General features: G+C 42.7%; 2 protein-coding genes across 2 annotated transcripts; one reads left to right on the forward strand and one right to left on the reverse strand.

Annotated features, from left to right (window-relative positions):
* Positions 1-207: 207 nt before the first annotated feature.
* LOC310818794 (integral membrane protein 2C-like) lies at positions 208-6,725 on the reverse strand. The gene is made up of 6 exons (XM_083689826.1): positions 6,540-6,725; positions 4,377-4,514; positions 3,785-3,973; positions 2,863-2,973; positions 2,596-2,746; positions 208-1,648 (listed from the first exon to the last, which is right to left on the reverse strand). The coding sequence occupies exons 1-6, from the start codon at positions 6,630-6,632 to the stop codon at positions 1,557-1,559; spliced, it is 774 nt and encodes a 257-aa protein (XP_083545952.1). The 5' UTR covers positions 6,633-6,725; the 3' UTR covers positions 208-1,556.
* A 1,815-nt stretch (positions 6,726-8,540) lies between these two features.
* hes6 (hes family bHLH transcription factor 6) lies at positions 8,541-10,232 on the forward strand. The gene is made up of 4 exons (XM_083689640.1): positions 8,541-8,667; positions 8,772-8,858; positions 8,968-9,049; positions 9,165-10,232. Exons 1-4 carry the CDS (start codon positions 8,590-8,592, stop codon positions 9,611-9,613), a joined length of 696 nt encoding a protein of 231 aa, XP_083545766.1. The 5' UTR covers positions 8,541-8,589; the 3' UTR covers positions 9,614-10,232.
* Positions 10,233-12,575: the final 2,343 nt, after the last annotated feature.

The following is a 12,575-nucleotide window of genomic DNA, read 5'->3' on the forward strand; positions in this document are numbered from 1 at the left end:
AACCACCTCAGTGTGTCGCCCCCCCCCCGCGCTGGTTGGGAATTACTGCCCTTGATAGATGACGCATCTACCAAACGATGTGTAAAGACTTGGTTCTTCCTCTGTAAAGCAACACAGCCTAACAGCACTAGCAGCATCATTAGAATTAAAATGACATCATTCATTTATCATTCAATTAAACCTTCAAAAGATTAAAGCGAGTAGGTTTTAGGTGTTTATTCATTAGTTAGTAAGATATTACAAGCTAAATGAATGTACAGCAGGGAGAGTCAGAAGAGAAGAGAGAAATCATAAGAGAAATATCACATCCCTTTTTAAGCAGCGTATTTTCTCAATATCATACAGTAGGTAATCCCATAGTAAAAAAACAACAACAAAGGTTCAAGAGGGACAGGCAAGCGATGATGAGATAGAAAGTCAAAACAGTAGTAGGGATGGTACTGGCCACAATGACACTGCTAAAGACAAAGAGGCAGATCCTTCCATCTTAAAAAGAGGAAGCAGGACACAAAGGGATACGAGTTGAAACCCTAAAAGCTGTCGACAGGTCACATCTATAAAGCTGTATAGGAGCTCTCCCTCATTGTTTTCTAAGTTACATCATCACCATTTAACATAGCATTGATCATCACTAGAGATTTTGGTTCTGTCGGCCCATCAAAAAGCACTGCTACTGGATTCAGTCTAAAGCCATGTGAGAGCCCGAGAGAGTAAAGTGGACGATTCCACAATAAGACAAACAATAGAGAAGTAATAATTCTCATAAAGTACATTTCAGATAAAAATCGATGCATGTTAGAATATGAAATAGAAGGAAAAAAACTCCATATACAGTATAATATTGCTTAGGAACGATGCAAAGTACTTACACGATATATGACTAAAATTTACAGGCGAAAAATGTCTAGAATATATGAGGTATGTTTCGGCATTTCTGGACATCCAAAACAAAACAGAAACAGAACAGACAGTTCCTTGTTGGCTTCAGTTTGGGTAAACTGAGAGACAGATAGAACCACACGAGTACAAAGTGTAAGCAGCATCTTTTTACGCCCCAGTCTCAGCACCCTTACACACAGTGCATTGGGTTATGACAGAAACAACGAAAGGAAAAAAGGGAAACACATACAGCAATGACACACATGCAAACTCAATCTGCATCAATTCAAAACAAGTTCTGTGGTGAAAACCAAAGAAGACCCACTTGCTCTTTATGCTTACCACCTCAAAAGTGGACACACAATTAAATATTCTTTGTGCAACATGACAAGAAATCAACGAAAGCTACAGGTTTTACACATAACACATACTTGAACATTATCAAAATATACAGACCACTGGTGTACAAAAAACAACAACAACAAAAAAAACTATGAGAGCAGTAACCGTTCAACAAAAACAACAACAAAAAAAGATGGAAAAAAAAAAACATTCAACTCAACAACTATACGACAGACACATGCTCGTTAAAGTGCAGTTAAGCCTAGCGGATGCGCGAGGTATGGTTTCAGAGTTGGCTTCAGTATAGCATAGCAACTGCGGTCCCCACACCAGAGTTAGACCCTGTCGCAGATGACTGTCTCGACCACGAACGTGTTCTCGAAGTGACGGATGTTGTGGCAGTTCCTCGCTTCGCGCTTGTCGATGCCTGGAGAGAGAAACAAGGGAAGGAGACAGAAGGGAGCTGTTAAGAGACTGGTACTTATATAGAGGTTAGCTTACATTCAACATCCAAGGTCATCCGTCATAAGATGGCTTGAATAACCAGTGCCAGGGCAATTTCAGAACAAATCAGGGATGCCTTTATAAGCTTCTAAATATCAATGTGGACAAGCCATTGTCGTCATGAATGAACGAATAGATGCATGAATAATCCCACAGGAGTGAGGGAGGGAGTCCCACGTGTTGTTACCATGACGCCCCCCCCCAATCTTGGATCAATTAGATCTTATTACATCAGTCCATATATGTACTCAAAAGGAAGCACGTATGCATCAGTGGTGACAGCTTTAGAAGCGTCCAAAGTCCGACAGACGACATCACTACTATGCATCACTTCCTCCCTCGCGATGCGTGGATCTTGTGTGGTGTGTACCAGGAATGAGTCACACACACACGTTGCCTACACTAAAGGAAGCTCCCAGGCTGAGCCCACACACACACACGTGACTCTGATACGATAATCAAACGGAGTTGTGTGTGTGGAGGACTCCGGCAAGAACACGTACACACTGTGGGAGGCTGGCTGAACCCCCACACACACACACACACACACACACACACGTTCAAGCACGCACGCACGCAGACACTCACTCACACACACACTCTCTCACACACACACACACAGCTCCCATATGGACCTAGCTATAGCCATATCCGGTGTCATATTTGACAGTCTCACCTCCATCTGAGAGTCATGGATTCACTTATCGGGAAGCCCACAGATTCTCCATGAGTCAACTACTGTGGGACACACTCCTCTCCTCTCAGCACAGGAACAACCCCATGACTTAGCACTTACAGTAAATGGCGTCTCATCGTTACTTGACTGAGAGTGTGTGTCTGTGTGTGTGTGTGTATGTGTGTAGGACTTACGTCGGCGTTGGTTGCGGCGTTTGAGACGGTAGGTGTCCTTGCCATAGCAGAGTCTGTGGATGAAGGGCCCCAGAGGTCTCATCTTCCTCACCCGGCCCGTCACCACCATCTCCTCCTGGATGATGTAGGTCTGGGGCAAGTATGTCCCCTTCTGTAGGGAGACACACACACACATTATTATACTGACCTTCACACAGAGACACGTGACCATACTGTCCTTCAAACACACAGGCAGGCGTGCACACACACACACACACACACACACACCTTGACATTGACTAGCAGCTCCCACAGGTTTCGTGGTGGCATGACCAGAGTTGTGTTGAGCTCGATGACGTAACACTTGTCCAACGCAATGTCGTAGTAAGCGGTCAAACCCTGGAATAAAAAAAATAAAAAAAGACAATCAACCACATTGGATCAATTCAATAGAAATGGTATCATTATCAATAAAAAAAACTGTATTGAAAACACAACAAGACTTGCTTTATGTTCTTGAATAAAGATCACATGATTTGGTTATTTTGAGGGTGCTCGTTAGCTAATCTAGTTTAAGGGCTAGTCTAGTTTCAATCTGTTCAAACAAGAGTACTGTAGGAGTAGCAATCATCTAAAATCACATTCAGAGTGAGACTGTTACTGATAGGGTTAACTGACTGTTCATTTCTGTGAGGTTGTGTGTTATCAGTCTGGAGATCTTACAGATCTCTAAGTGGTTGGGCAGAAAGGTCACCGCGAACCACATATGCGTCAATGTGCACCAAAACATTTTCCATGGCCTTGGATGACATTGCTGCAATCTGACATTAAGTATTATACTAACTATCGGCTAAAGGTTCTAAACCAAAGAGAAGGAGACCAGATCACATGAGGCCAGAATTCAACATACAAGTCCATCGACTTCAATGATCCAAATATATGTCCTACTGAGCCTCATACAATGGTCCTTCAAGAGTGCATCTCAATCATCGTAAAATGCTTCCTCTTCTAGTCTCCTTCATTTACATTGATCTGAAAATATGGCACCTCAGTGCAGATGGAAAGGAGATGAGGAAGAGAAGCCATTGTAGACTACTGAGGACCCTCCCCCCATATCTAGGACAATCAATCCTTTGCACTGTTGGTGTGGGAATGGTTTGAGGCGAGTCATGGTGGGGACCACCGAGGGGTGCCAGACAGTTTATCTTACCCTGTGGAAGTCGTGGATGATGTCGGCAGGGTCGCTCCCTCCAAAGTGGGGCACGGGCACGCTGATCTGCTCATAGTTGTCCTCCAGGTAGATGCCGACGTTCTCCTCCAGCTCCTGGCGCCCGTGCATAGGGGCGTACACCGAGTCCTCGTAGAGAACCCGACAGTGGAACAGGCTGTCCTCTGGGATCTAGAGGCAGAACACAACACAACAGGGTTGGCGTGACAGTCAAGATGACTCATCTCATCGACCATATTGCATTGCATCAGCGTATTCTTTGGAATGGAGCCGGAGGTACTGCATCTACCTGAGATTGCTCATTAAGAATGCACATTTATGTTGGCCTTTTCTGTATTCATGCCTATTGCCTACTGAACATGACCCTATCCCCTGAGGTATGGAGCAGTACTTATTAAGGTTTGTAAAGGTATGAAGTAGCAGTTATAAAAGGACCCTAAAGGTAGGAAGTGGCAGTTATAAAAGGACCCTAAAGGTAGGAAGTGGCAGTTATAAAAGAACCCTAAAGGTAGGAAGTGGCAGTTATAAAAGGACCCTAAAGGTAGGAAGTATTTAAAGGTGTATCAAGTCTTACCTGAGGTATAAAGTAGTAGCGGTAGACGTATATGGAGGCCAGTACCAGTCCTGACATGAAGACCACCAGGCCGAAGGTGAGACAGCACAGCCCGTTCAGGGGGGACTTCTTAGGCTTGAGGGGGAGTACCAGCTCATCCTGTAGATAGAGAGAAACATACAGGTTCAACCTACAGGTAAAGGTCAGTCACCCAACCAACATGCAACCTTGCCACAACGTAGTGACAACATCCTTTTTGTTGGTAATGGAAAGATCCTGGTTCAGTGAGTTTCACTCTGAACTGTTGGTGGAGGTAGAATACAGTCGTAGAAAGACCTAGAAGTATCTGAACCTCAGAAAAAACCGTGGGTGAAAAAAGTATTGAAATTCATCATCGCTGCGCTGATATAATCTATCCAATAACATCTGAGAGTGAAGTTTTTTTTTTTTGGGGGGGGGGGGGGGGGGGGGGGCTTTTCCCCCTCTCACACACTGCCACGCTTTCCTGTGTAAAGATTCTCACATGCCATCACTGTAGATTCCCTGAGTGACTGAATGTCCTTGCCAAGTTCTTAGTCACAGAGGGACATCTCTAAGACGTAGGTGGATGAGCTGTGTAGGCAGCCCAACCCTTGTCTCTCAGTCAATCTGCTATAGTGATATTCTAGAGAGATCCTCACACACACACACACACACACACACTCACTCTCACACACACACACACACACACACACAGTTGCCATGGACAACGAAAGTGAACAGATTGCGTTGTCTTCTGACGAGGAGGCTGGCGCGCTTGTCTGGGAGTGCTATTCTTAGTGCCCTACTTCCACATTCCATATTTGCACTAGGATCTAGTGAGGTCCCTCACACCTTCAGTGGGAGGGGGATTACAACAATTGCGTGGAACAGGAGTCCCACGACAGTGATGGTATTATAATGGTAATAATAGACCTATACGCACTTCCTCTGACGCCAAAACTACCGCCTTTTCCTATTTCCATATAGGTCCATATCCTCACTCCCACCCGTCAGGTCAGGCGCACCAAATTATGATTATACAATATCCACTGACTTTATCTGCCCAACAATCATTGGGCTGCTGAATCATTTTGGTGCGTCTTCAGACTGGAAGACACACAGAATTAAGATGAATACGATCCCAATTCTGGTTCCTAGATTTGCTCAATTATTGATGTAAGATGATTAAGTCTGATTGGCCTGAAAAGGTGGACAATCCCTACTGTATAGAAATCAGGCACTTTCTTGTGACATTAGTGTTTCTGACAACAGTTCAATATCAGTCATACCGTACCTGGGCGAGAATAGCTGTTTGAATTGTAATACTGTAGGCCTACATTATGCCACCAAGGTGTTCCCTGAAGGACAGACAGTTATGAAACTGTGACTGACGCCAAAGATAACAGAAGGAGCAGTCACACAGCCACAACAGAGTCTTCCAAGCTATGAGTCAGCGTCATGGCTTGGCAGAGGCTTTCTATGCAAATGGTCACCCGTCTAGAGGGTCTGCAATAGCAATTTGTACTGTATTTTTGTCGTTCGTGATTACGAATCCATTCTAAATTGTGGTGGTTTGAACCATTGATAATGAATATACGGTTTGGACGGTGACGTAATGCATAGCGCAACGAAAACGTATTTGGTTGCGTCTATTTAACGCATTTAATGCAATTCGACAGTCGTTAGTGTCCCCAACCCAACGATGAACAACGTAGTCATTATGCATTCAAACAAAACGTATAGTCAAGGTAATCGTCTTTTTTTAAAAGCATATCGCGGGAAACATCTGCAGTGTCCCCAGCTCGCCCGAACAAGGTGACGTAATGTCAACATCCTCAGGCTGTACTGGCTGGCAAGATCGTATCGATTTTTAAAGGTTGTTACTTTGAATCAGTGTTTCCAGACTGCATACATTGCTACAAATGTATCATTCATGGCAACACAGGTAACAGTCGCATCATAGTACAACGTAACAATACATGATCGTGTGTTTTGCCACTGGTATGGCAGATTAAATGTCTTTACAACGAATACACGAAATGCAATAATTACGTGCATGCATGGATAAAGCATAAACCGTGGGAAACCATTGCGATGTTCTATCGGGTTGGCAAAAACCAATATGGAACAAAGAAAGATGCTGTGTAGCGTTAATGAACTCACGTGCGCATAGGGCATGGTGATCTCGGCTTTGTCTCCATCGTTCTCCTTCTCGGGTTTCTGCGCCGAGACCGGCTGAAAAGTAATCTTCACCATTCTGTATATTTGTCTGTTAGTTTTTTTTTGTTTTAATACACTGACTTCTTCAAGCGACGCTGGAGGATTATATAGTTGCACTGCTATCTCGCCCCCGTCGATTCAAGCTCTTCTCTGACCTCAGATAAGCGTACGCAGTGACGAACAAGTCCGTGTGGGACTGTAGAAAAAAAGTCATTTCCCTACCACATTCCAAAATAAGAGTCTACGTCCATCCTAGATTGGTCAAACTGTTCATTTCATCAGCCTGTTGGTGTTAATGTGATTGCGTTTTGACATTGGATTGACATTGGATTGACATTCCTCGAGAAAAGACAGTTCTGTACCTGGATGACGGTGGATTACTGCAGAAACGATGTTCATGATTCAAAATGATTCGCTATAGAACTTTTATTCTGAATGTTTGCACCAGATATGGGTATGAGTTCCGTATCTTATTTTTAGCGCAATTTTCTGATCTGTTTTGGTTTTGGCTCTGTTCATCCGGAAGTCTTCTAATTGTAAACCACATAATCACGCTATGATACTCGTGCCTGTGATGATAGATAGCTGAAATAAAGAGCTGCAATAGTTTGGAAGTGATTATGATGATCATGAGCTCATTGCGGGAATGTGCAGTAGCTATGAATTCAATGTGAAAAATAAGCATTAGGCATTTTTGAGACAGGAAAGAAATGCCACATGGAAAGATATTTCATAGACCCATTATGAAATGATTGATATAACATAATACCTCATGGGCTACATTTAATAATGTATTATTCTACCTGTTGGCTTTGAGTACAATAATTATATTCCTCCCAACTAGTCTACTACTATTAGGTATCATTTATTTGTATCTCCAAATCAGCAATGGGTAATGATTAGGATCATTGTGGGATGATAGACACTGAAGTCATGTAGCCTACTCATGACTGACAATGCATTAACGATAGGCTACTAAAACGGATAACACCTGTTATATATAGGTAGAGTGCTACCAAAACACGTTCCCTTTAAATCTCAGGTTGAGTGCACCAGAATTTCATGCCCTCGTTATTTAAGACTAACAAAACGGTTTGACAAATTGGCCCAGGCCCAGCACATGTCTCTATTCAAATTAAATGTCCCATTCTGTTAATGACCTGACATTGAATGGGAATTGGCATCAATTCTGGACAGCACAAGCACTACGCACGATAGCTCACAATCGAACCTTAAATACACGTAGAAAAGGTGACTAATGACGCGATGTGAGAATTATCTGTGAATGTTAAAGTGTTCTCACTCACTAAGCATTTAAAGACAAGCAGTTACAAAAAAAAATTAGTTATTGTATTGTACAATATATGGGCCAGGCCACTGATTATTTAGGCCTGCTTTAATTTTCTCGAATTGCAATTGGAAATAATGTCATAATGTAAAGGTTTTACTCTTTTTTTTTTTTTTATGTAATATTTTTTTCTAGGAAAAAAAAACAAGTGGGACAACTTTGTTGTCCCACTTGTCCTATAGGTCTACACTACTTTGCTGCCCTCACTTCAAGAATATCTATTTTTTCCTTCGTGAAATTATTTCCAAAAAACACTGATTCTAAAAAAAAATGACAGAAGGACAGAAATCAAATCCCTGTTGGCTACATCCCTTCGCCAAGTCCTCGCCCACCCAGCAGAGGACTTGCATGGTGCGAAGAGGACAAAAGGTTGACCAGCGATTGGCTGAATTGGGGTGCCCTCACAATCATCTGCTCACGCAGTCAGTCCCTATTCATATGTAAATGAACCGTTATAAATACCTACTACAACCACTATCGCCTCGCTCGGGGCTGCATAACAAATCGAGTGACCGTCTGCGCAAAGTACATTGGCTATTGTTTGCTGCTGGGACCGCCAGCCATCTGTCCCATTCACGGAGTCTAACGGTTCTTTGGATTGCTTACCCTCAGTCTTTGGCAGTGTCTGGGTTAAACTTCACCAACATGGCTCCCATTCGCAATAACAAAAACGGACTGAGTAGAGACGAAGAGGAATATTACGGCATTAAAGTGGATAGAAAGGTACGCCAAAGTGTTAATAAGTCATGCGTATTGATTATGTTCATTTCTGTCATTGAAATGAAAGTTATGAGGCCTCATGAACTTTGTATTATGTTTTTTTCCAGACCAGAAAACCGTTGGTTGAGAAGCAGAGACGGGCTCGCATCAATGAAAGTTTGCAAGAACTCAGAGTTATGCTCTCCGACTCAGACGTAAGTTTATTTGTGATTTTTCTTCAGTTAGTGTTTCTCTTTGTCGTTACAATGTGAGTCAACGTGTTACGCTCAATTCACTTACATTGTGTGACTTTGTCATTCTCAGTTACAATCAAAGATGGAGAATGCCGAGGTGCTGGAGATGACTGTGAAACGAGTAGAGAGTATCCTGCAAAACCAGGCACAAGGTAGGCTACAGTTACTTTAAGAGGGACAATGAGACACGGACCTGTTCATCCATAATCAAACCGTTAGAACCGTGTGTTTCTATAACATAATGTCCCTCTCCGTTTGTTTTATTAGAGGTCGACACAGTGAACCGGGAGGCGAGGGAAAGGTTCGCTGCGGGCTACATCCAGTGCATGCATGAGGTGCACACATTCGTGTCCAACTGCCCGGGAATCGACGCGACAGTCGCCGCAGAGCTCTTGAACCACCTCCTGGAGTGTATGCCCCTGAACGACGAGGACCGTCTCCAGGTGATGCTGTCAGATATAATGACGTACTGCTCCACTAATAGCAGCACTTGGCCCGTGTCTGAGAGCATTTACGCAGCGTTGTCCCCGGGGGGAAGGAGCTCATCCTCAGCTCTGTCCCCGGCCCCCTCCACCACCTCCTCGGATGATCTGTGCTCAGATCTGGACGAGACTGACTCAGAGCAGAGCCACATCTCTGTGGATGGGGTGGAGAACCAGGATGTCCTGAATGTGTCCACAGTAGCCTATTCCAAGTCCATGTGGAGACCATGGTAGAGAAGATCTCAAACTGCCCTGGATTTGAGGAAAATTAGTTCTTGTGAACTTTTTACTCTATATAGCGGAAGTTCAAATTCCATGTGATGTTGTTAGGCTATTACCTGGGTCAGATATTGGCATTAGGACTGTGGCCAGGGACATTGGAGGTGGGATGTACAAATACAAGAATAGTGGTAGCATCTATAAATATAAGCTCTTCAGAACCATTCTAATAATGCATTTGAACTAATAACTTTTTAAAACCTATTTAAGAATTGAATTGTATGTATTTAAATCAACATTGAAGAAGTCCACATTGATATTGTGACCTGACATGTCTTTCGGCCAGATAGTTGTTTTATTGACCTTCAGTGAAGGGAGGGTAAATGCTGGTGTGTAAAATATGTATTTGTGGATAGCATGACTGTATAGAACCTGTCCCAGTAAAACATACTTAGTAATGCAGTGTTAGTTGTGTGTAAATTATTTTATTTGTTTAGATTGAAGAGTGTAAATATATTGTAATAACTCATCTGTAACATTAATAATGACTGATATTGCCTCCGGTGTATCCTTGCAGACATAAACTGCAACTGTAATACACGTATACTTTTCATTAAATACATTTTTTCCTTCACACTGGCCTGCCGTTTGAAATCCTATTAATTTCGCTATGCAGAATTCAGAGTGAAGTAGTGACAATCAGTTCATTGTTTTACTGCTGAACCAGGGACAAGGAATGGCTAAATTCTTGCCTGATAAAGCACCTTAAATCAAACGGTCATTCCACAGTAATCACATTAGAGCGGGACACACTGGCAGCATTGTTTTCAAGATATGAATCATATGAGCCCTATTGCGGACCATTTATGGTTGAAGGTAGGCTTGGAAATGTATTGCAGGACACTTTTAGAACATCCAGGGCTGATATGAGGTGAGAACGTCTGGCGTGGGTATTCCTTTGTACCATGGTAGTGTCAAACTTAACACCTGGTTCATTTGATGCCTGGTCTAGGCCTCTCTGGCATCCTGACAGCTTTGATATCCTCACAATGTGTCAAGTAGATGTCAATAAAATCAGACTTGTCAGTCCCTCCTCTGAAGCTCGTAGGAAGGGCGGATAGTAGTCCCAGCATGGGTGGTTGGATCCAAAATAACTTTACACAGCAGATGAGGAACAACCAATGTTTTATAAGCCCTTGTACAAGACACCCACTTGTCTTAGTACAGAAATAAAGGATAATTTGGTTACCTGACCAAAGATATAGATGCAAAACACAGATTTTCTAATGTATTGAAATAGCTTTAATCTGTTATTAAAGAGACAGTTCACTTTGTTACGCCTGATAGTCAGATGGTTCCTTCCTTATACTGAAAGCAGTCCATGGGCCAGGAGAAACTGTAATCCATGGTTCAGAGTTGTTTAAATAGCAGCCACAACTAACTTCAGCTAATTTCAGCCACGGCTAACAAAACACAATGGGAGTGATGGGGGCAATTAGACAAATTTAATATTTGTGGCCAAATCACCTGAAAGTAACTACCAACCAAGTCAGATAGTTCATATTGAGTTTGTCTAATGGCCTCCCATCACTCCCATTGTTTTTTTGTTAGTCGTGGCTATTTAAACAACTCTGAATCATGGACTACTTTCAGGGTAAGGAACCATCTGACTAGAAGTTGTTAAAAAAGTGATCTATCAATTAGCATGTAGCATGCGAGTTGTGTTCTCTCAGAAAAATGCAGCTAATACATGTTGTTGGATTTATTATCTTGGATTTCACATTTTTTTTCAGATGCACCCCCATAATATGCGCGAATTGGGACTGCGCATTTTCTTTATCCGTTTATTAACCTCTCACAGAAACGTGGTTGCGTTCAGTGGAATTGAGAGAGGGGCACGTTTCAAACATCTAGACATTTAGGCATGGCATTGTATCAATAGACTAGAGACACATACACCCCAGCACAAGCACCTACAGCAATGAATATGAAAGAAAGCACCTCTCCACAGAGGTCGATCCTGCTAAATCCTTGTAGCTGACGCCTCCTGTGTTGCTCTGATCCACAAGTGTCACTTTTAACACTGTCCCGCGGTGGACATATGAACTGATCTCTGACCAGGAGGAAAATTCAGTTGTTTTTTTAGGAAGGAGCTTCTCTGATTCTTCAGTAGCAAGACTCAATACATTTATTTCTAAATGCTATTCTTTTTGTTTTGTTTTCAATGAGAGGTCTTTATATAGGCCTACGCAAGTGAGACGTAGAGACTATTGTCATGTTTTATGTGCCCAAATCTATCATAAAATGGTAGAATTGTATTAATTCCATGATTCACATGGGTTCCCAGTATCACTTAGGAAGACCATCTCAAAGTGAAGTGGAATAACCGTGAACAGCGACAAAACATTTATATTGGTATCGGGCCAGGATAGCTTGATAACGATCGAATGGATAGTTTGGAATATTAATTCTACTGCTAATCCGCATTATTAGATTCACAGACTGTTGTCAGCTTGTCATGGTGGCTCTAAAGGTGATTAGCGGAACTCCAAAGGTGATGAACACCGCAGGAGGGCGACTCTGGAGATTCGCACCACGTCCTCAAAATGGGAGAGGTGCGATCGGCGAGGAATGTAAATGACCATGGCCTCTTTGATCAAATCTGATGCGTGGGAGGAACTACACCGCCGGCCTGTCTGTCAGTCCGTCCGCGAATAGATAACATCTACGATTTTATCCTTTGGCATAGGACAAGAAAAACGTAGGACTATTTGCCCCACTTTCCGTAGCGGGTTGAAGGAAAGTGGGAGTTATAGTATTGGATAATGTTGGCCTGTTTTTAAAATAATAAAGACCACGTATACAATCGCACGTCGATTCCAAAAAAGGTTTTAACTGGATCCTCGAGTGTGCGTTTGGTGTTGAAATGGTGCCTTTTCTCCAATGATCTATGGCGGGCTAATGACTCAAGTCGTTC

This window comes from Argentina silus (genome assembly GCF_951799395.1).
Source record: "Argentina silus genome assembly, chromosome: 18".
NCBI classification, from domain to species: domain Eukaryota; kingdom Metazoa; phylum Chordata; class Actinopteri; order Argentiniformes; family Argentinidae; genus Argentina; species Argentina silus.

What these genes read in the sequence shown, in the direction of transcription:
- LOC310818794 (XM_083689826.1), bottom strand. Translation starts at nt 6,632, where the DNA reads ATGGTGAAGATTACTTTTCAGCCGGTCTCGGCGCAGAAACCCGAGAAG. An exon ending in TCATCCACGACTTCCACAGG is followed by an intron (nt 2,974 to 3,784) that starts GTAAGATAAACT and finishes TTTTTATTCCAG; the next exon opens with GGTTTGACCGCTTACTACGA. An exon ending in ACGCCGCAACCAACGCCGAC is followed by an intron (nt 1,649 to 2,595) that starts GTAAGTCCTACA and finishes TTCTCTCTCCAG; the next exon opens with GCATCGACAAGCGCGAAGCG.
- hes6 (XM_083689640.1), top strand. Translation starts at nt 8,590, where the DNA reads ATGGCTCCCATTCGCAATAACAAAAACGGACTGAGTAGAGACGAAGAG. An exon ending in GCATTAAAGTGGATAGAAAG is followed by an intron (nt 8,668 to 8,771) that starts GTACGCCAAAGT and finishes GTTTTTTTCCAG; the next exon opens with ACCAGAAAACCGTTGGTTGA. An exon ending in TTATGCTCTCCGACTCAGAC is followed by an intron (nt 8,859 to 8,967) that starts GTAAGTTTATTT and finishes TGTCATTCTCAG; the next exon opens with TTACAATCAAAGATGGAGAA.